Source organism: Cibotium barometz, chromosome 9, assembly GCF_041138505.1.
Source record: "Cibotium barometz isolate CiBa-2024 chromosome 9, ASM4113850v1, whole genome shotgun sequence".
In the NCBI taxonomy this organism is placed as follows: Eukaryota; Viridiplantae; Streptophyta; class Polypodiopsida; order Cyatheales; family Cibotiaceae; genus Cibotium; species Cibotium barometz.
The window spans coordinates 26556921-26580933 of record NC_141054.1 but is presented as its reverse complement, the minus strand read 5'-3'; the positions used below and the strand labels follow the sequence as shown (position 1 = coordinate 26580933).

Below are 24013 nucleotides of genomic sequence, written 5' to 3'. Positions count from 1 at the left end.
GTCTCACTCTTCTCTAAGTGCACTCTCTTTCCTTATTGAAATCTATATTAAAAGAGACACATACATGGCCTAGGAGGGACCTTACACTAGCTATAATTCCGTGAATATAGATAATGTCTCTTAGGCTTAGTTAGTTTGTGTAAATTAGGACAAGCTCAGCCTAGATATTCTTTTTAATACAAATTACAAAAAACATTTTTTAAAGGCTTTAGAGTGGTTTTGTAAAAAAAACCGATCAAATTTCGATCATTGAATAACCCAAAATGTGTGGATTTCAGTGTTGCATAGAGATATGCTTAAAGAAAGCCATATAGCTAGTCTTTAAAGGATATGCCACCAAATTTATGTTATGAATAGCATCGCTTCATACTGCAACTCTAGTAGCTTAATTTATTTAGAGTACAAAAAGATATTGGGGTGCTTTGAGGATAATCTAACCCTAAGAACTTCCTTTTAATATGCCTCCTACTTTATGAATTCCTTTGTTCTCTTGCCAAATGGGTATGATCTCCTAGTCTTAGTTATACCATACCACTCAGTACTCTAGCCTACTAGCATCTCTCTTAGAAAGTACCAATTTCTTCTATACTAGATCCACATACTTGTAGTAGCAAAAGACTCGATGTTCAATTTCAAGTCCATATTCATGTTGACTAGCCACCCATATAAATTTACATGGCAATGGTGTTGTGACAATTTGTATTCTAAGCCATGTAAACAATTTTAGCAGAAAGACTTGATGACTTGTATGAAGCATTTCTTCCCTAGGGATTTAGAAAAGTCCAACAGCACAAACCATAATGAACGCAAGTCCTTTAACTCAACCAAAAGTTAAAAGTGAAGGGGATGAGCCCCTTGAATAGGCATGAACAAAATACAAGACTTGTAAATAGGTCCTTGACAAAAAAAAAATGATACCTCTTTAAGATATGTGTATCCAAGAAGATCAATTTTTGCATTACCATGCAAAAGTTGATATGGAAGATCAGCTTTTTGCATTACCACACGCAAAACCCTGTTTCAAGCAAAGTTAGCCATTGTTTATTGGTGCAAAGGCATGTTATCTTTACATGAAAGGAGAGGACCACATGAGTTCATTTTTTTAACAATCCTTCTTTGTAGAGACACGTCCTTCATGGTAGCACTTGTTATTTCGGTTTCTGGATTGGTTTCTGGATTGGGTAGCATTGTGGGTAGAATAGGCAAAAACGTCTGAATACAGTCGCAAACGTTCCATCTTTAGAAACGCGTTGCTTTTCCACATTTTTAGTATGCATGGACTCTAAATATGTAAAAGTAATCTCTAAGTGCACTCTCTTTCCTTATTGAAATCTATATTAAAAGAGACACATACATGGTTTGGGAGGGACCTTACACTAGCTATAATTCCGTGAATATAGATAATGTCTCTTAGGCTTAGTTAGTTTGTGTAAATTAGGACAAGCTAAGCCTAGATATTCTTTTTAATACAAATTACAAAAAACATTTTTTCAAGGCTTTAGAGTGGTTTTGTAAAAAAACCGATCAAATTTTGATTGTTGAAAGATCCAAAATGTGTGGATTTCAGTGTTGCATAAAGATATGCTTAAAGAAATCCATATAGCTAGTCTTTCAAGGATATGCCACTAAACTTATGTTATGAATAGCATCGCTTCATACTGCAACTCTAGTAGCTTAATTTATTTAGAGTACAAAAAGATATTGGGGTGCTTTGAGGATAATCTAACCCTAAGAACTTCCTTTTCCTCCTACTTTATGAATTCTTTTGTTCTCTTGCCAAATGGGTATGGTCTCCTAGTCTTAGTTATACCATGCCACTCAGTACTCTAGCCTATTAGCATCTCTCTTAGAAAGTACCAATTTCTTCTATACTAGATCCACATACCTATAGTAGCAAAAGACTCGATGTTCAATTTCAAGTCCATATTCATGTTGACTAGCCACCCATATAAATTTACATGGCAATGGTGTTGTGATAATTTGTATTCTAAACCATGTAAACCATTTTAGCAGAAAGACTTGATGACTTGTTCGAAGCGTTTCTTCCCTAGGGATTTAGAAAAATCCAACACCACAAACCTTAATGAACGCGAGTCCTTTAACTCAACCAAAAGTTAAAAGTGAAGGGGATGAGCCCCTTGAATAGGCATGAACAAAATACAAGACTTGTAAATAGGTCCTTGACAAAAAAAAATGATACCCCTTTAAGATATGTGTATCCAAGAAGATCAATTTTTGCATTACCATGCAAAAGTTGAAATGGAAGATTAGCTTTTTGCATTACCACGCGTAAAACCTTGTTTCAAGCAAAGTTAGCCATTGTTTATTGGTGCAAAGGCATGTTATCTTTACATGAAAGGAGAGGACCACATGAGTTCATTTTTTTAACAATCCTTCTTTGTAGAGACACGTCCTTCATGGTAGCACTTGTTATTTCCGTTTCTGGATTGGGTGGCTTAAGATCAATATAAAACATATGTGACGCATACTTGCTCTTTGAATGACTTAGGACCTAGCTTTATTTAATTACATAATCACCCTCCAAGAATTTTGGAGTTACATTGCTCAAATTTAGGAGGGCTGAAAGAATACGCTTATAAACCATGCATGTAAAAATCTAAGAGCAATTTTCATGCACCTGGAAATCTTCCTACATTCTCACGCATGTGAGAATCTTCCCCCATGAAAACCAATTCTCATGCACGTGAAAATAAATTCTCATGAATATGAAAATCTCCCCCTGTGAAAATAAATTCTTACGCACGTGAAATTCCCTTGTGTTTTCATGCACTCTAGAAATCTTGTTGATCGAGAGACTCAAATTTGCCAAGCACGAGCACTACGTTGGCCTATGATTTTCGCATTTTAAAATTTCATTTCTATCGATATAAAAAACCCTGCCGCCGAAATAAAAAGCCCTCAATATGTGCGCCCAACCCCACCGCCTTAGCTGGCCTTCCTCCTGGTATAGAAACGAGGTCAGGTTGGGTGCGTAATGCTAAACGAGAGTGTCCCCTTCTCGTCATTATAGCATTTGGCATGATGGCCAGAGCTCCAAGCTTCGCGTGCTTCCTGCTCGTGCTCGTTGCCTACACGACCAGAGCAGCTCTAGCGGGTACGTATAGCTGCGTTATGCAGTGGGTTTTCTTCTACATATATAATTCTAGCTAATATCTATGATATCGATCAAGTTCTAACGCATTGAGATCCTTCTTTTTCTCCACCAGCGCCTGTACCTTCTCCTTCTACTACACCAGGCCCCCAGTGGTGTGTGGCTATCCCTGATGCGGACCCTAAAACCCTGGAGACGGGTTTGTTCTACGCCTGCACGATGAACGCCAACTTCTGCCAGGCCATCATGCGCGGCCAGCCCTGCTACGAGCCTAACACCCTATCCTCCCACGCATCTTATGCTTTCAACGCCTACTGGCAGGCTCACAAGAATGTAGGCGCCACCTGCGACTTCCAGGGTGCGGCTGTGCTTGTCCACGCCGATCCCAGTAAGTTCTTTACTCCTCACTCCTCCTTCTCTTTGTCACCTAGTGTTCTTCATCACCTGATCTGGCCGGCCATTTCTTGTGTGCAGGTTACGGCTCATGCCACTACGCGTCCACTTGACGAGCGTGAGCGTCAACGTTTTTTTCTTCCCGGACAATGGGATGCTGCTATTGTCCGCGATTTTTTGTAAAAACTGCGTTTTCTGCAAGGCTTAATTAATCTTTCATTTTGCTGAGTCTAGCATGCATTCCGTGCGTAACTATGATGATGGCCAAGAGTTCATATGTAGTAACTATATTGACTGTGGTGATAGTAAATGTAGCATGAAAAACACAGTAAAGTGTATTTTCCCCCCTAGTTCACTTGTGCATCACATCTACTAATGCTATGTTATGGAAGCACCATGACCTTGAATCCTGATGCTTTCATGGAAATAAATGTAAAAACCCCAAATCACTTTAAGAATTACGGGACCAAATGGAAAATCTTGAGTTTTGGGGTGTGTCTTTGCATCTTATGTTTTTTTAAAGGAAGTTTGTTTTTTCCCCTCAATCACTTTTTCTAAGAAAATGTGTTGCTTTTTGTGGCACCTTATTCAATGGACCTACTATCAATTTGTTGTGGTATCTCACTTATTAAGGCTATGTTATGGAAGCACCATGACCTTGAATCCAAATGCTTTCAGGAAAATAGAGGTAAAACCCTAAATCCTTTAAAATCTTTGGACATGATTTACATTGGTGATGAATCTATCAATTGGGAATGTGATTGATTGAGGACTATGGCTAAGTAGCATCTTTCTCAAGATTGGACATCTATCAATTGGGAACACGATCGATTAAGTACTATGGCCTAGTAGCATCTTTCTCAAGATTGGACATCTATCAATTGGGAACGCGATCGATTAAGTACTATGGCCTAGTAGCATCTTTCTCAAGATTAAGACATATATCAATTGGGAATGTGATCGATTGAGGACTAAACAACTTTATCTAGATGTGGACATCTACATGATGGCTATTCTTGCTAAAATTATAAAACCTAAGTTGAAACAAGTTGTGCACATGATGTTCATTTTTTGATTATTTAGGAAGGTCTATCTTTTATAGACCGTGTGAAATGTTATAATGGGGACATTTCTCATGCTAATGCGTTACAGAAAAATCTTAACTTAGGTGAGGGTCTTTTCACAATATTTTGTACTAGTTGCCAATGTATTATAAGTGTTTTCTTGTTCTCATTAGGAAAAATATGGACTCTCCATTTTGCCTCTTAAGGAGTGAATAAAAAAAGATTGGCTTGACCAATGAGAGAGCTAGGATTCTAGATCCATGTTTTTTATCATATCTTTGCCCAAATCTCTTAAGACAATAAAATAATAGAGCCCATATCTTAAAAAAATAGAGAAATGTTAGATTTTATGTGAGATTCCATATCTTTCATGTCAAATGTGCCTTGTGGTCAGCACATGGAAGTTTGATAATCGAATTTTATTTTTTTTCTTTTTTTTATATTTAACTATTTTACTTTCTCTCCTTTTGCATTTCACTACCTTTTCATTTCTCCTCTTTTTTTTTGTAGAATTCAATTTTGCCATATCTTTTGCAACTCTAGTTCTTTCTTCATGAAATTTTTCAAGTATGTTGTTCTCCACCATAGCTCTCTCCTCATAAAATTTCATCTCATTTGGACAAAACCTCTATGAGTATATGTATGTTTTCTCACATGAACTTTCTCTTCTTTACGCCACAAATAGCTATCTAGATCTTAAGCGGCATCAAATTCTTATGAGTAATGATCATATGTGCAGGGGTTGTCTATGTTTTGTCTTGATGTAAGATAGGTTTGTTTAAGTTTTGTCTTGATGTGTTGTTGTTTATTTTCATAGGAGCAAGGTTGTGAGCAATAAGATTGTGCAAATCAAAGCAGTAAGTTGCTGTTTATTTCGTGTTATTTCAATCTTTATTTGTTGCTTATAATCTTCTCTACACCATAAATAACTATCTTGATTTTAAGTGGCATAAAATACTTGTGAGTAATGATCATAGGTTTAGGGTTTGTTTATGTTTTATCTTGATGTGTTTATGTTCATTTTCATAGGTTGTAAGAAACAAGATTGTGTGAATCAAAGCAATAGGTTTCTGTTTATTTCTTGTTGTTGTTATAATATTTATTTGTTGCTTACAATCTTAACATAAATATTTATTAACCATGCAGTCTAATTTATTAATTTGGTTCTTTGTTTTTTATTGTATATGTCTTCAAGGAGGAGGAATATCAGTAATATTCACACAGTGGAGGTGTTTAATAAGAGAGATGATGAAGGTAGTTGGATTTTTGATCACTATAGTAAGTTAAATTGGATTTTATTGAGACCAAGTACTCATGGGAGTTTCAAGGTCAAGCTCAAAGATATAACAGACCCCAACAAACAATGGAAAGATTTAATCATAGAGTTCAAGAGACGCACCAATGGTACAATAACAGAGGCTTTCATTCAGCATGTTTATATGCACAAAGAGATTCGAGTGCATCATGACAACTTCAGTACGGAAAATAAGCCTAACAGTAAGTTTATATCTCTGTGCTTTGTGTTATTGTGCTTTGAGTCCAAGCATGTTTGTGCTTACAGCTTTATATCCACTCTGCATGAATGGTTCAATGTAGAGTGCTTAAGTGGAAAGCTAAATGTTTTACATGCAGAGATAGGTGCCTTGATCGTTGACAACAAGAGTGCAAGCGAATTGGCATCTCAGAATGTTTACTTTTATGATTCCACATATATTGTGGAGAGAAAGAGTTTGGAGTACATTCCGCTTCCACCATTGTCTAGCTAGGAATGGTATAATCCTAGCTTAGACATGTTTGTAGGGTAAAGATAAAAACTAATGTTCATGCAACCATGAAACCCTCCACAGGCTCTAGAGATGTGCATCTAAGTTGGTTTGTACAATTTGGTTTGTTTGCACATTTGTTTGGATCCTGTGAAGTAGTAAAGAAAACTAAGATTACGTATCAATACAAGTGCCCATCTAAGAATTGGATGACTCAATTACTAGGTGAGTCATGGCATCTCAAGAGAACTCACGATGATGATATCATTGAGTGTAGAATCACTAAGTCAGATATTACGTTTAGGTAAGAATACAGTGCTGTTGATTATTTATAGTTTTTATTCATAATAAGTACTTCATTGCAAGACACCGATCGGTTGATTGTTATTATTTTCATATTTTTATGTTTGTTATTGATTTTCTATTGTTGATTGTTGTTTTTTTATTTTTTTTATTTTTATGTTGGTTGTTTGTTTTTTATGACAGGTACTTCATTGCAAGACAAACTTTGTGCATTCGCTTCAAGTATAGGAGGTGGCGACTTCTACGAGGGGAGTGGCTTAGCTTAGACCAAGACATGCGAGATGGCACACATTCAGCACTCATTGATGTGAATATTCTTTGGGAGGGTCGTGACCCTTTTAGCGTTAATGTAGAAAGTCATTGGCACCTTAGTTTTTTAAGGCAGGAAATCCAACTCATGTCCAATGATCCCCTTTGTAATTTTTATTTCAAGTTAGATGTTAGGAAGGTTGGGAGTCGAAGTGAACATTGCAAAACATGCAAGCAGTGTGTTGCTCCTCACATCCTTGAAATTGTAGAGTCCATGTAATTAATATTCTTCCAAGTGAATATTACAAATTGTTTCTCTAAAAGTGTTATAAATTTAATTTTATTTCATTTTCATAAATTTTAGTGGTTTTTATACGTCTATTGTGTTTCGAACCTATTAATATGTAAGAAAATAAAGATAAGTATAAGTAAGTACAATTGCAAATATAAGCAAAAAGAAGTATAAATATATATTTAAGTGTAAATAATAATATAATTATTTATCCTAGAATTATAAATATGATTTATGATTTCTTATATTTTAATAAAGTGTCATTAATTTTAAGTCTATGGATATAAGTATAAAAATAAATATAGCTTTAAGTATATATTTAAGTGTAAATAATAATATAAGTAACTTTGTAAATAACATAATATAATAATAATATGTAACCAAAAATAGAAGTATGATTTATTATTTATCATATTTTATTGAAGTGTCCTTTATTTACTAAAGTATAAACATAAGGTATTAAAATAAATATAAGTTTATAGATATTTTAAGTATAATAATAAACATAAGTTTAAATTGCATCCATCCAGCCTCACGAAACCCAAAGTCATGACCCACCACTAGCTTAATTGAGTGCCATCACCATTGAAGGGGTGGAGTACCTCCTCATGCTGTATGTGTTGGAGCTCTTGGAGTTTTAATGAAATAAATATTACTCTATTAAATTTTTAATAAAATATATATTACTTTATTAAAGTTTTAATGAAATAATATATAAATTTATATTTATAAGTTCAAGTAGGGGTTATTTTCATTCACTCCTATTGCATTCTCTATCTCTCACTTTTTTTCCACCTTGCTTGTTGCTCCCTTTACACCTTCACCATGGCTTTTCATCACGATGCGTTCGTATATTGGATGAGTGAAACCTGTTATGGTCAGATGTGGGACCAGATTTACCCTAGAACACCATATTAGATAATTTGGGAAAAATCCCATTCCCATTTGAAAAATGGGAGCATGGTGAACTTGTCCAAAAGTTTGTCAAAACCCCCTCATGTGACATATCATCGGAAAGATCTTGAAGAGTAGAATCTAAATCTATGATCTCCGACGAATTTGGAGTTAGTATGTTTAAGGTATGTCCAAAACTATATGGAGTAATTGATTCCCAAAATGTGAGATTTTTCCCAAATTACCTAATATTGACTTCTAGGTTTTGTTATAGTGTTGAGCTAGAGAATATATTTAGGACTCTAGAGCCCGATAGCTCAGTGCTTGCATTTTTTTGCGCGGGATGTGATGATATCACAATCTTTATCCTTGACTCCACTGCTCGGTGGATACCCCTAGAGTTCCTCTTCTCCATGAGGACTGGAGACAACCATAGAAAGGTTGTGCAAAGAGAACTTGCACATGTGCCCCCCCTTCCGATCTACCTCTGTGCCCCTCACTTTTGAGGAGGCAAACCCGATCGATCTCATTGGAGTGAGATATTGCCTTTGCTATTTATATATTATGCTCTAATTTTGAAGAGGAGAATGATGAGGAGCCAATGGTGCCTCTCACATATGAAGAGAAGAAGCCAGAGGAGATAGTCCTAGATAACAAGAAGAGGAGGCACGTAGCTTTTCTTTGGACTTGTCGACTATCCACCAAGAGGCAGCCCATCCTACTGAGAATGCAAAACTTGCATCATTGAGTGCCATCACTATAGATGGTATTGAGTACTTTCTCATGTAGGATGTCCTTGAGGTCTAGGATTTAAGGGAGGAAGAGCTCTATCGCCACCTTGTCTGGGATGTTGATGAAGACCTCATTGACTTTGACACTATGGATGTCCTTCACCAAGTAGCTGAGATTGGCCGATACGATGGCACGAGCATGGATGATGTCTCTGTAATCATCCACATCCAAAGAAGTGTTGCAAAAGCTGCTCCTGAGTATGATATCTTAAATGCAAAATTTGAGAGGCTGTAGGAGGATGTCTTTGGACCTCGACTACGCATTGACCTCTTGGACCCTATACATGGTCATAGAGAGATCCCTGGTGGGGGCAGACCTAGCTGCATCGGACAGGAAACATAATGATGAGGCTGAGAAGGTACGTAAATTTCTTTTTTTAAAATCTTCCTAAAAATTTTGGTGTGGGGCCTCAGGGGCCTAGGGACCCCACACATGTAATCTGGGATGCATCAGGAGCCTACTGGCATGCGAGCCGAAGACTAGTGAGGATTGCCCTGCATCTGTAGCACGAACAATTTCATCTCATTCGCAAATATTTTTGTCATGCAAATGTATGTTAGAATAATTTTTGATATTTTATTTTTGCATGCAAATATTTTCTTCAGGAAATTGTCTATGTCGATGAGTTTGCATCTAGAGTTGCTGGAACAAGGGATGGCGGAGGAAGAGTCCAGGATGCAGCTTTGAAGGAGTATACTGGCAAAATCTTCCAAGACATTATTGTCTTTCACAAAGTATGCTCCCCTGATGAAGAAGTCTCTCTAATGAAGATCAAGGCTTTAACAAAGGGTGCTGCATTCAAGCCTATGCGTGTGAAAACAAGCTTAGAGAAGGTGGTGCTTGTGAAGCGCTGCAAGCTCCTATACTTGTTCGAAGCTCAGCGTGGAGGGAAGAATCATTCACTAGTTGGCCTAGGCCTTGCGACTGGGAAAATTGATCTTCATGCTATCCAGCTCAAGCTCGAAGGAAATTTTGTTGTAATTCCTTCGCTTAAACATCCTACTGACTCTTTTGAGCCTAGTTCTAAGAGGCGCAGAGTTTAGGATTTTTGTACTTGCTTCTATGTCATGATGTAATAGTTTCTATATTAATAAAAATATATTTTTCAAGTTTTGTTGTATTCGTGCGATCAACAAATAATATTTATCATTAATTTGAAATTGAAATCACAATACAAGTAGACACTTGGGAAGGATCCTTCCCAAGCAGACACTTGGGAAGGATCAAAAAAAATATTTTCATTAAGTAAAGCATTTACATCTTGATCGCATGAGATTACATTGTGAAATATACATGAGACCCTTAACTACGGCTCATCATCACCATAATCTTCCCTCCACTGCCGCATGCATAGAACTAGCTGTATATCTTTGTCAGTGATGGTGACTCTCTTGGCATGGACTCCTGTGTACACTATGTCACCATATATGTCCACCAATAAAGCTTCAGCAACCTCTTAAAGAGCTTTCAAAGGTACTGTTGTCCATCGTGTGGGAGCCTCACAATTGTTCAACCCGACGATGCCATCGAGATAGTCGACTTGCGTTCAAATCATCCATAATCTCCCTATAATGAGGCGATAAAAAGGCCTCCTCGAGATCAAAAGGTCTATCGTCTTCTGGTACTTTTTGATTTCCCGAAGAGCGACGGTGCCGGGGTCTCCACCGACGTTTGCGACGTGTGGGTGGTGGTGGGGGCCTGACCTTCACGGGGTCAAACCTCTTGGTAGTTTGCTTCGTGCGAGCCATGTTCTTGAAGAAGATAAAACACGAATAGAATGAAAACGAAAGACTCTAACCTTATATTTATAACTTCAAAAATTGAAAATATAACTTATATTTATATTTTTATAGAATGAAAATAAATAACTCTTAATTTTTTAGTAATTTTTATTATATTTAGTAATTTCCTTATTTATAAGAGCCCCTCTGATGCAACATCTCACTAACTCCCAAGGGTTTCTAGAACTTGGTTCCATGTTTAAAGTAATCTAATTTTTAAAGTAAAGATAAAATTTTTAAAATTTCTAAATTCATTGAAATTTTATACATTTATGGTCTTTCATGCATACATGTTGTGTGAAAAAACCTAAATCCATATGAGGCCTATGAACAAAAAAATAATGCTTTCGATAAACTTGAAAAACTATACGAGAGAAAAAGATAATAACACCCAAGATATTAAGAAAGAAACATCAAATTGTACTTATATTAAAAACACTTCTCATAGAATACATTGAAACACAGGTTTACAATGCATCATATGATTTACTCCAATCATATTATCCATATTCAAACTGAGGGCATTGCCATTATTAGGAATCCTTCGTACAAGTCTCAAATCCTTGTCCATAAGAGTGATGCGCTTCGCATGAATAGCTGCCAACAACTGACCATCATGCATGAGGTCCACCGAATACAGGTGCTTCTTGAAGAGCTAGCAACGCTTGGGGTGACCATCGCTACTACACATTGTTGACTGTGTAGAACTAAGTCAGAACCTATTACGAGACATTCGTTGCTGGAGATCTTGCAATATCTCTCTCACAAGTCTTGCAAATGGCGCCCTCAGTATGATTAAGTTTGTACTTTTCTGATACTTCCTTATTTCTCAAAGAGCAGCAGTGCCTAGTCTCCATCTACCCTTCTTGTGATGTGGCGGATGTGGATGCATTGTACTTGTATTAGTGCCTCCTGGATTGTCAGATTGAGTGCACTCACTATCAGTCTCCGTTGGTATATTGACATGGGGCTATGTTGGGCAAGTCTTAGTAGGATTCCTCTTAGCACTTTTCTTGGTGCGTGCCATGCTTTGAAAGCTAGAAGACTATAAAATGTATAAGTCTCACCACTTATAAAAGCACTTTTAAGTAATACTTTAGTCCACTTTAAGAATAACACAATTTTTCACACACAAGTATGCATATACTCTCACACATAAAATCATTTAATATTATGGTTATAGTTAGTGAGATTATGGGTGATATATCACATTGGTTTAGAAGCTCTATGTGAAAGCCATTTTGGTTTAGTAGAGTAATACTTGCATCAACAAAAAATTACAGAGTTTCAACTTGCATTTGCTCATTTGAAACACTTGACTCTTGGGCTTTCCACTTTTTGCTTCCCTCTCTTTCTTGAGTTCTCAACCATTCATCATGTGTCTCTCTACCTGATGAATTCTCAAATCATGCCTTTCTTACCTCACATATGACTCTGTGTATTGCCTATAATCCATTGGACATAGATTTCTTCTCCTGTAACCTTATTACTATCTTTCTATACCACCATAGAAGTAATTGTTTCATTGGATTGATATCATAGATTCCACCTCCATGAGCAATTGTCTTTTGGAAAGCACATCGTGCTTGCCAATGAGATTGCTCCATGCCCTGTGTAGACCATATCGCTAAACTTCCCTCATTTGCAAAGTAATAAGAACCATGAGCATGCAATATATGCTACATCAATAAACAACATAATCATACAACTGATGCATAGAATATACCAATCACCTCCTTAAACTCCTTGGAATCATGTGGTCCAAATGTCATCTTCTGCAAAAGCACTGCCAATTTGTCAGGAGCAATCCACATGTTTGCTTTTGCTACTCTAGTCTTTCATCCATTGCTTTGATCAGGACGGCCATATGTAACTTTTTCCATGCTTCATATTTCTCTGGTTATTATACTAGTAGTTCTCCATTTTCATTTCATGGTGTTGCAGAGAGGAATTTCCTTGCTTTTGAGCCGCCAAAGTAAGGCTTGCATGGTACATTGCTGCTTGCTTTTGAGCCGCCAAAGTAAGGCTTGCATGGTACATTACTGCTTGCTCTCGACTTTTTTTCATCCTTCTTTATTTCTACCTGCCTCGATGTAAAACCATCCGAGATAATATTTCTTCCACCCTTTTACAAGTTTCTTGGGCATCACAAGCTGGCTGCATTTTATAAGCAAAACACACATATTCATAAACCAATTTATCTATGATCCTCACTAGTGCATTTATCGTTATCTTTGCTCGTTAATAAGAACTTCAGAACTTTATATATGAGAATAAAGAGTCATCTAATCCCTTCTCCTACGATTGAAATCATCGAATCATCCCCAAGATTTATGTCCCCTTACCCGTACTCTGACTTTTCTCTCTTTCAAAGGTCTATGGCAAAATAGCCTTCTCTTTGGAGGGCTACGGCATACTATTTTTTCATTAAAAGAAAAGCTATGGAGTTTTGGTCTCTTCCTCCAAAAGACCATAGCAATCCAACCTTCTCTTCTAAGGTATTAGATAAGAATGAAGGGATATATACATCTCAAGCTCTAGGATTACCTTGAGGCTACTTGCTGCCTTCTTACAGTTTTCCCTGTGTAGAGACCTTGACAGAATCAGCAAATTGTTTTGGCCATAACACTCTGATAAAAACTCAGAATGTGGTCATATAACTATCTAAAAGAACTGGAAGGCATCTAGTCTACAAGAGCCATTGTGGGTAGAATAGGCAAAACGTCTGAATACAGTCGCAAACGTTCCATCTTTAGAAACGCGTTGCTTTTCCACATTTTTAGTATGCATGGACTCTAAATATGTAAAAGTAATCTCTAAGTGCACTCTCTTTCCTTATTGAAATCTATATTAAAAGAGACACATACATGGCCTGGGAGGGACCTTACACTAGCTATAATTCCGTGAATATAGATAATGTCTCTTAGGCTTAGTTAGTTTGTGTAAATTAGGACAAGCTAAGCCTAGATATTCTTTTTAATACAAATTACAAAAAACATTTTTTCAAGGCTTTAGAGTGGTTTTGTAAAAAAACCGATCAAATTTCGATTGTTGAAAGATCCAAAATGTGTGGATTTAAGTGTTGCATAAAGATATGCTTAAAGAAAGCCATATAGCTAGTCTTTCAAGGATATGCCACTAAACTTATGTTATGAATAGCATCGCTTCATACTGCAACTCTAGTAGCTTAATTTATTTAGAGTACAAAAAGATATTGGGGTGCTTTGCGAATAATCTAACCCTAAGAACTTCCTTTTCCTCCTACTTTATGAATTCCTTTGTTCTCTTGCCAAATGGGTATGGTCTCCTAGTCTTAGTTATACCATGCCACTCAGTACTCTAGCCTATTAGCATCTCTCTTAGAAAGTACCAATTTCTTCTATACTAGATCCACATACCTATAGTAGCAAAAGACTCGATGTTCAATTTCAAGTCCATATTCATGTTGACTAGCCACCCATATAAATTTACATGGCAATGGTGTTGTGATAATTTGTATTCTAAACCATGTAAACCATTTTAGCAGAAAGACTTGATGACTTGTACGAAGCGTTTCTTCCCTAGGGATTTAGAAAAATCCAACACCACAAACCTTAATGAACGCGAGTCCTTTAACTCAACCAAAAGTTAAAAGTGAAGGGGATGAGCCCCTTGAATAGGCATGAACAAAATACAAGACTTGTAAATAGGTCCTTGACAAAAAAAAATGATACCCCTTTAAGATATGTGTATCCAAGAAGATCAATTTTTGCATTACCATGCAAAAGTTGAAATGGAAGATCAGCTTTTTGCATTACCACGCGTAAAACCTTGTTTCAAGCAAAGTTAGCCATTGTTTATTGGTGCAAAGGCATGTTATCTTTACATGAAAGGAGAGGACCACATGAGTTCATTTTTTTAACAATCCTTCTGTGTAGAGACACGTCCTTCATGGTAGCACTTGTTATTTCCGTTTCTGGATTGGGTGGCTTAAGATCAATATAAAACATATGTGACGCATACTTGCTCTTTGAATGACTTAGGACCTAGCTTTATTTAATTACATAATCACCCTCCAAGAATTTTGGAGTTACATTGCTCAAATTTAGGAGGGCTGAAAGAATACGCTTATAAACCATGCATGTAAAAATCTAAGAGCAATTTTCATGCACCTGGAAATCTTCCTACATTCTCACGCATGTGAGAATCTTCCCCCATGAAAACCAATTCTCATGCACGTGAAAATCAATTCTCATGAATATGAAAATCTCCCCCTGTGAAAATAAATTCTTACGCACGTGAAATTCCCTTGTGTTTTCATGCACTCTAGAAATCTTGTTGATCGAGAGACTCAAATTTGCCAAGCACGAGCACTACGTTGGCCTATGATTTTCGCATTTTAAAATTTCATTTCTATCGATATAAAAAACCCTGCCGCCGAAATAAAAAGCCCTCAATATGTGCGCCCAACCCCACCGCCTTAGCTGGCCTTCCTCCTGGTATAGAAACGAGGTCAGGTTGGGTGCGTAATGCTAAACGAGAGTGTCCCCTTCTCGTCATTATAGCATTTGGCATGATGGCCAGAGCTCCAAGCTTCACGTGCTTCCTGCTCGTGCTCGTTGCCTACACGACCAGAGCAGCTCTAGCGGGTACGTATAGCTGCGTTATGCAGTGGGTTTTCTTCTACATATATAATTCTAGCTAATATCTATGATATCGATCGAGTTCTAACGCATTGAGATCCTTCTTTTTCTCCACCAGCGCCTGTACCTTCTCCTTCTACTACACCAGGCCCCCAGTGGTGTGTGGCTATCCCTGATGCGGACCCTAAAACCCTGGAGACGGGTTTGTTCTACGCCTGCACGATGAACGCCAACTTCTGCCAGGCCATCATGCGCGGCCAGCCCTGCTACGAGCCTAACACCCTATCCTCCCACGCATCTTATGCTTTCAACGCCTACTGGCAGGCTCACAAGAATGTAGGCGCCACCTACGACTTCCAGGGTGCGGCTGTGCTTGTCCACGCCGATCCCAGTAAGTTCTTTACTCCTCACTCCTCCTTCTCTTTGTCACCTAGTGTTCTTCATCACCTGATCTGGCCGGCCATTTCTTGTGTGCAGGTTACGGCTCATGCCACTACGCGTCCACTTGACGAGCGTGAGCGTCAACGTTTTTTTCTTCCCGGACAATGGGATGCTGCTATTGTCCGCGATTTTTTGTAAAAACTGCGTTTTCTGCAAGGCTTAATTAATCTTTCATTTTGCTGAGTCTAGCATGCATTCCGTGCGTAACTATGATGATGGCCAAGAGTTCATATGTAGTAACTATATCTGACTGTGGTGATAGTAAATGTAGCATGAAAAACAGAGTAAAGTGTATTTTCCCCCCTAGTTCACTTGTGCATCACATCTACTAATGCTATGTTATGGAAGCACCATGACCTTGAATCCTGATGCTTTCATGGAAATAAATGTAAAAACCCCAAATCACTTTAAGAATTACGGGACCAAATGGAAAATCTTGAGTTTTGGGGTGTGTCTTTGCATCTTATGTTTTTTTAAGGGAAGTTTGTTTTTTCCCCTCAATCACTTTTTCTAAGAAAATATGTGTTGCTTTTTGTGGCACCTTATTCAATGGACCTACTATCAATTTGTTATGGTATCTCACTTATTAAGGCTATGTTATGGAAGCACCATGACCTTGAATCCAAATGCTTTCAGGAAAATAGAGGTAAAAACCCTAAATCCTTTAAAATCTTTGGACATGATTTACATTGGTGATGAATCTATCAATTGGGAATGTGATTGATTGAGGACTATGGCTAAGCAGCATCTTTCTCAAGATTGGACATCTATCAATTGGGAACGTGATCGATTAAGTACTATGGCCTAGTAGCATCTTTCTCAAGATATAGACATATATCAATTGGGAACGTGATCGATTAAGTACTATGGTCTAGTAGCATCTTTCTCAAGATATAGACATATATCAATTGGGAATGTGATCGATTGAGGACTAAACATCTTTCTCCAGATGTGGACATCTACATGATGGCTATTCTTGCTAAAATTATAAAACCTAAGTTGAAACAAGTTGTGCACATGATGTTCATTTTTTGATTATTTAGGAAGGTCTATCTTTTATAGACCATGTGAAATGTTATAATGGGGACATTTCTCATGCTAATGCGTTACAGAAAAATCTTAACTTAGGTGAGGGTCTTTTCACAATATTTTGCACTAGTTGCCAATGTATTATAAGTGTTTTCTTGTTCTCATTAGGAAAAATATGGACTCTCCATTTTGCCCCTTAAGGAGTGAATAAAAAAAGATTGGCTTGACCAATGAGAGAGCTAGGATTCTAGATCCATGTTTTTTATCATATCTTTGTCCAAATCTCTTAAGACAATAAAATAATAGAGCCCATATCTTAAAAAAATAGAGAAATGTTAGATTTCATGTCAGATTCCATATCTTTCATGTCAGATGTGCCTTGTGGCAAGTACATGGAAGTTTGATAATCGAATTTAATTTTTATATTTAACTTTTTACTTTCCCTCTTTTTGCATTTCACTACCTTTTCATTTCTCCCTTTTTTTTAGTAGAATTCAATTTTGCCATATCTTCTGCAACTCTAGTTCTTTCTTCATGAAATTTTACAGGTATGTTGTTCTCCCCCATAGCTCTCTCCTCATAAAATTTCATCTCATTTGGACAAAACCTCTATGAGTATATGTATGTTTTCTCACATGAACTTTCTATTCTTTGCGCCACAAATAGCTATCTAAATCTGAAGCGGCATCAAATTCTTATGAGTAATGATCATATGTGTGCAGGGTTTGTCTATGTTTTGTCTTGATGTAAGATAGGTTTGTTTAAGTTTTGTCTTGATGTGTCTGGAGCAACGTTGTGAGCAATAAGATTGCAAATCAAAGCAGTAGGTTACTGTTTATTTCGTGTTATTTTAATCTTTACTTGTTGCTTATAATCTTCTCTACACCATAAATAACTATCTTGATTTTAAGTGGCATAAAATACTTGTGAGTAATGATCATAGGTTTAGGGTTTGTTTATGTTTTGTCTTGATGTGTTTATGTTCATTTTCATAGGTTGTAAGAAACAAGATTGTGTGAATCAAAGCAATAGGTTTCTGTTTATTTCTTGTTGTTGTTATAATATTTATTTGTTGCTTACAATCTTAACATAGATATTTATTAACCATGCAGTCTAATTTATTAGTTTGGTGCTTTATTTTTTATTGTATATGTCTTCAAGGAGGAGGAATATCAGTAATATTCACACAGTGGAGGTGTTTAATAGGAGAGATGATAAAGGTAGTTGGATTTCTGATCAATATAGTAAGTTAAATTGGATTTTAATGAGACCAAGTACTCATAGGAGCTTCAAGGTCAAGCTCAAAGATATAACAGACCCCAAGAAACAATGGAAAGATAGAATCATAGAGTTCAAGAGACGCACCAATGGTACAATAACAGAGGCTTTCATTCAGCATGTTTATATGCACAAAGAGATTCGAGTGCATCATGACAACTTCAATACGGAAAATAAGCCTAACAGTAAGTTTATATCTCTGTGCTTTGTGTTATTGTGCTTTGACTCCAAGCATGTTTTAATACAAGCATGTTTGTGCTTGTAGCTTTATATCCACTCTGCATGAATGGTAAAATGTAGAGTGCTTAAGTGGAAAGCTAAATGTTGTACATGCAGAGATAGGTGCCTTGATCGTTGACAACAAGAGTGCAAGTGAATTGGCATCTCAGAATGTTTACTTTTATGATTTCACATATATTGTGGAGAGACAGAGTTTGGAGTACATTCCGCTTCCACCGTTGTCTAGCCAGGAATGGTATAATCCTAGCTTAGACATGTTAGAGGCATGTAGGGTAAAGATAAAAACTGATGTTCATGCTGCCATGAAACCCTCCACAGGCTCTAGAGATGTGCATCTAAGTTGGTTTGTACAATTTGGTTTGTTTGCACATTTGTTTGGATCCTGTGAAGTAGTAAAGAAAACTATGATTACATATCAATACAAGTGCCCATCTAAGAATTGGATGACTCAATTACTAGGTGAGTCATGGCATCTCAAGAGAACTCACCATGATGATATCATTGAGTGCAGAATCACTAAATATTACCTTTAGGTAAGAATACAGTGCTGTTGATTGTTTATAGTTTTTATTCATAATAAGTACTTCATTGCAAGACACCGATCGGTTGATTGTTATTTTTTTCATGTTTTTATGTTTGTTGTTGATTTTTTATTGTTGATTGTTGTTTTTTTGTTTTTTTGTTTTTATGTTGGTTGTTTGTTTTTTATGACAGGTACTTCATTGCAAGACAAACTTTGTGCATTCGCTTCAAGTATAGGAGGTGGCGACTTCTACAAGGAGAGTGGCTTAGCTTAGACCAAGACATGCGAGATGGCACACATTCAGCACTCATTGATGTGAATATTCTTTGGGAGGGTCGTGACCCTTTTAGCGTTAATGTAGAAAGTCATTGGCTCCTTAGTTTTCTGAAGGCAGGAAATCCAACTCATGTCCAATGATCCCCTTTGTAATTTTTATTTCAAGTTAGATGTTAGGAAGGTTGGGAGTCGAAGTGAACATTGCAAAACATGCAAGCAGTGTGTTGCTCCACACATCCTCGAAATTGTAGAGTCCATGTAATTATTATTCTTCTAAGTGAATATCACAAATTGTTTCTCGAAAAGTGTTGTAAATTTAATTTTATTTCATTTTCATAAATTGTAGTGGTTTTTATACGTCTATTGTGTTTCGAACCTATTAATATGTAAGAAAATAAAGATAAGTATAAGTAAGTACAATTGCAAATATAAGTATAAATATATATTTAAGTGTAAACAATAATATAATTATTTATCCTAGAATTATAAATATGATTTATGATTTCTTATATTTTAATGAAGTGTCATTAATTTTAAGTCTATGGATATAAGTTAAAAAATAAATATAACTTTAAGTATATATTTAAGTGTAAATAATAATATAAGTAACTTTATAAATAACATAATATAATAATAATATGTAACCAAAAATAGAAGTATGATTTATTATCTATCATATTTTATTGAAGTGTCCTTTATTTACTAAAGTATAAACATAAGGTATTAAAATAAATATAAGCTTATAGATATTTTAAGTATAATAATAAACATAAGTATAAATTGCATCCATCCACCTCACGAAACCCAAAGTCATGACCCACCACTAGCTTCATTGAGTGCCATCACCATTGAAGGGGTGGAGTACCTCCTCATGCAGTATGTGTTGGAGCTCTTGGAGTTTTAATGAAATAAATATTACTCCATTAAAATTTTAATAAAATATATATTACTTTATTAAAGTTTTAATTAAATAATATATAAATTTATATTTATAAGTATAAGTAGGGGTTATTTTCATTCACTTCTATTGCATTCTCTATCTCTCACTTTCTTTCCACCTTGCTTGTTGCTCCCTTTTTGCCTTCACCATGGCTTCTCATCACGATGCGTTCGTACAGTGGATGAGTGAAACCTGTTACGGTCAGATGTGGGACCAGATTTATCCTAGGTTTTGTTACAGTGTTGAGCTAGAGAATATATTTAGGACTCTAGGGCCCGATAGCTCAGTGCTTGCATTTTTTTACGCGGGATGTGATGATATCACAATCTTTATCCTTGACTCCACTGCTGGGTGGATACCCCTAGAGTTCCTCTTCTCCATGAGGACTAGTGACAACCATAGAAAGGTTGTGCAAAGAGACCTTGCACATGTTCCCCCCCCTTCCGATCTACCTCTGTGCCCCTCACTTTTGAGGAGTTAAACTAGATCGATCTCATCAGAGTGAGATATTGCCTTTGCTATTTATATATTATGCTCTAATTTTGAAGAGGAGAATGATGAGGAGCCAATGGTGCCTCTCACATATGAAAAGAAGGAGCCAGAGGAGACAGTCCTAGATAACAAGAAGAGGAGGCATGTAGCTTGTCTTTGGACTTGTCGACTATCCACCAAGAGGCAGCCCATCCTACTAAGAATGCAAAACTTGCATCATTGAGTGCCATCACTGTAGATGGTATTGAGTACTTTCTCATGCAGAATGTCCTTGAGGTCTAGGATTTGAGGGAGGAAGAGCTCTATTGCCACCTTGTCCGGGATGTTGATGAAGATCTCATTGACTTTGACACTATGGATGTCCTTCCACAAGTAGTTGAGATTGGCCGATACGATGGCACGAGCATGGATGATGTCTCTGTAATCATCCACATCCAAAGAAGTGCTGCAGAAGCTGCTCCTGAGTATGATATCTTAAATGCAAAAGTTGAGAGGCTGTAGGAGGATCTCTTTGGACCTCGTCCACGCATTGACCTCTTGGACCCTATACATGGTCATAGAGAGATCCCTGGTGGGGGCAGACCTAGCTGCATCGGATAGGAAACATAATGATGAGGCTGAGAAGGTACCTAAATTTCTTTTTTTAAAATCTTCCTAAAAATTTTGGTGTGGGGCCTCAGGGGCCTAGGGACCCCACACATGTAATCTGGGTTGCATCAGGAGCCTACTGGCATGCGAGCCGAAGGCTGGTGAGGATGGCCCTGCATCTGCAGCACAAATAATTTCATCTCATTTGCAAATATTTTTTTTCATCCAAATGTATGTTAGAATAATTTTTGATATTTTATTTTTGCATGCAAATATTTTCTTAAGGAAATTGTCTATGTCGATGAGTTTGCATCTAGAGTTGGTGGAACAAGGGATGGCAGAGGAAGAGTCCAGGATGCAGCTTTGAAGGAGTACATTGGCAAAATCTTCCAAGAGATTATTGTCTTTCACAAAGTATGCTCCCCTGATGAACAAGTCTCTCTAATGAAGATCAAGGCTTTAACAAAGGGTGTTGCATTCAAGCCTATGCATGTGAAATTAAGCTTAGAGAAGGTGGTGCTTGTGAAGCGCTGCATGCTCCTATACTTGTTTGAAGCTCTGCGTGGAGGGAAGATTCATTCACTAGTTGGCCTAGGCCTTGCCACGGGGAAAATTGATCTTCATGCTATATCCAGCTCAAGCTCGAAGGAAATTTTGTTGTAATTCCTTCACTTAAACATCCTACTGACTCTTTTGAGCCTAGTTCTAAGAGGCACAGAGTTTAGGATTTTTGTACTTGCTTCTATGTCATGATGTAATAGTTTCTATATTAATAAAAATATATTTTTCAAGTTTTGTTATATTCATGCGATCAACAAATAATATTTATCATTAATTTGAAATTGAAATCACAATACAAGTAGACACTTGTATTGAAATCACAATACAAGTAGACACTTGGGAAGGATCAAAAGAAAATATTTTCATTAAGTAAAGCATTTACATCTTGATCGCATGAGATTAGATCTTGATCGCATGAGATTACATTGTGAAATATACATGAGACCCTTAACTGCGGCTCATCATCACCGTAATCTTACCTCCACTGCCGCATGCGTAGAACTAGCCATATATCTTTGTCAGTGATGGTGACTCTCTTGGCATGGACTGCTGTGTACAGTATGTCACCATATATGTCCACCAAAAAAGCTTCAGCAACCTCTTAAAGAGCTTCCAAAGGTACTGTTGTCCATCTTGTGGGAGCCTCACTATTGTTCAACCCGACAATGCCATCGAGATAGTCGACTTGCGTTCAAATCATCCATAATCTCCCTATAACAAGGCGATGAAAAGGCCTCCTTGAGATCAGAAGGTCTATCGTCTTCTGATACTTTTTGATTTCCCGAAGAGCGACGCTGCCGGGGTCTCCACCGACGTTTGTGACGTGTGGGTGGTGGTGGGGGCCTGACCTTCACGGGGTCAAACCTCTTGGTAGTTTGCTTCGTGCGAGCCATGTTCTTGAAGAAGATACAACACGAATAGAATGAAAACGAAAGACTCTAACCTTATATTTATAACTTCAAAAATTGAAAATATAAACTTATATTTATATTTTTATAGAATGAAAATAAATAACTCTTAATTTTTTAGTAATTTTTATTATATTTAGTAATTTCCTTATTTATAAGAGCCCCTCTGATGCAACATCTCACTAACTCCCAAGGGTTTCTAGAACTTCGTTCCATGTTTAAAATAATCTAATTTTTAAAGTAAAGATAAAATTTTTAAAATTTCTAAATTCATTGAAATTTTATACATTTATGGTCTTTCATGCATACATGTTGTGTGAAAAAACCTAAATCCATATGAGGCCTATGAACAAAAAAATAATGCTTTCGATAAACTTTAAAAACTATACGAGAGAAAAAGATAATAACACCCAAGATATTAAGAAAGAAACATCAAATTGTACTTATATTAAAAACACTTCTCATAGAATACATTGAAACACAGGTTTACAATGTATCATATGATTTACTCAAATCATATTAAGAGTGATGCGCTTTGCATGAATAGCTGCCAACAACTGACCATCATGCATGAGGTCCACTGAATATGCCTCAGGTGCTTCTTGAAGAGCTAGCAATGCTTGGGGTGACCATCGCTACTACACATTGTTGGCTGTGTAAAACTAAGTCAGAACCTATTATTATTTACGAGACATTCGCTGCTAGAGATCTTGCAATATCTCTCTCACCAGTCTTGCAAATGGCGCCCTCAATATGATTAAGTTTGTACTTTTCTGATACTTCCTTATTTCTCAAAGAGCAGTAGTGCCTAGTCTCCATCTACGCTTCTTGTGACGTGGCAGATATGGATGCATTGTACTTGTATTAGCGCCTCCTGGATTGTTAGATTGAGTGCACTCACTATCAGTCTCCGTTGGTATATTGACGTGGGGCTATGTTGGGAGAGTCTTAGTAGGATTCCTCTTAGCACTTTTCTTGGTGCGTGCCATGCTTTGAAAGCTAGAAGACTATAAAATGTATAAGTCTCACCACTTATAAGCACTTTTAAGTAATACTTTAGTCCACTTTAAGAATAACACAATTCTTCACACACAAGTATGCATATACTCTCACACATAAAATCATTTAATATTATGGTTATAGTTAGTGAGATTATGGGTGATATATCACATTGGTTTACAAGCTCTATGTGAAAGCCATTTTAGTTTAGTAGAGTAATACTTGCATCAACAAAAAATTACAGAGTTTCAACTTGCATTTGCTCATTTGAAACACTTGAGTCTCGGGTTTTCCACTTTTTGCTTCCCTCTCTTTCTTGAGTTCTCAACCATTCATCATGTTTCTCTCTACCTGATGAATTCTCAAATCATGCCTTTCTTACCTCACATATGACTCTGTGTATTGCCTATGATCCATTGGACATAGATTTCTTCTCCTCTAACCTTATTACTATCTCTCTATACCACCAGAGA

The 24013-nt window shown here is 36.8% G+C and overlaps 1 protein-coding gene across 1 annotated transcript; it reads left to right on the top strand.

Moving 5' to 3' along the window:
- Nucleotides 1–3042: 3042 nt before the first annotated feature.
- LOC147635392 (major pollen allergen Ole e 10-like) lies at nucleotides 3043–3666 on the top strand. Its single transcript, XM_086802261.1, has 3 exons — nucleotides 3043–3115; nucleotides 3207–3500; nucleotides 3587–3666. Exons 1-3 carry the CDS (start codon nucleotides 3043–3045, stop codon nucleotides 3616–3618), a joined length of 399 nt encoding a protein of 132 aa, XP_086658387.1. The 3' UTR covers nucleotides 3619–3666.
- The last annotated feature ends 20347 nt before the right edge of the window (nucleotides 3667–24013 follow it).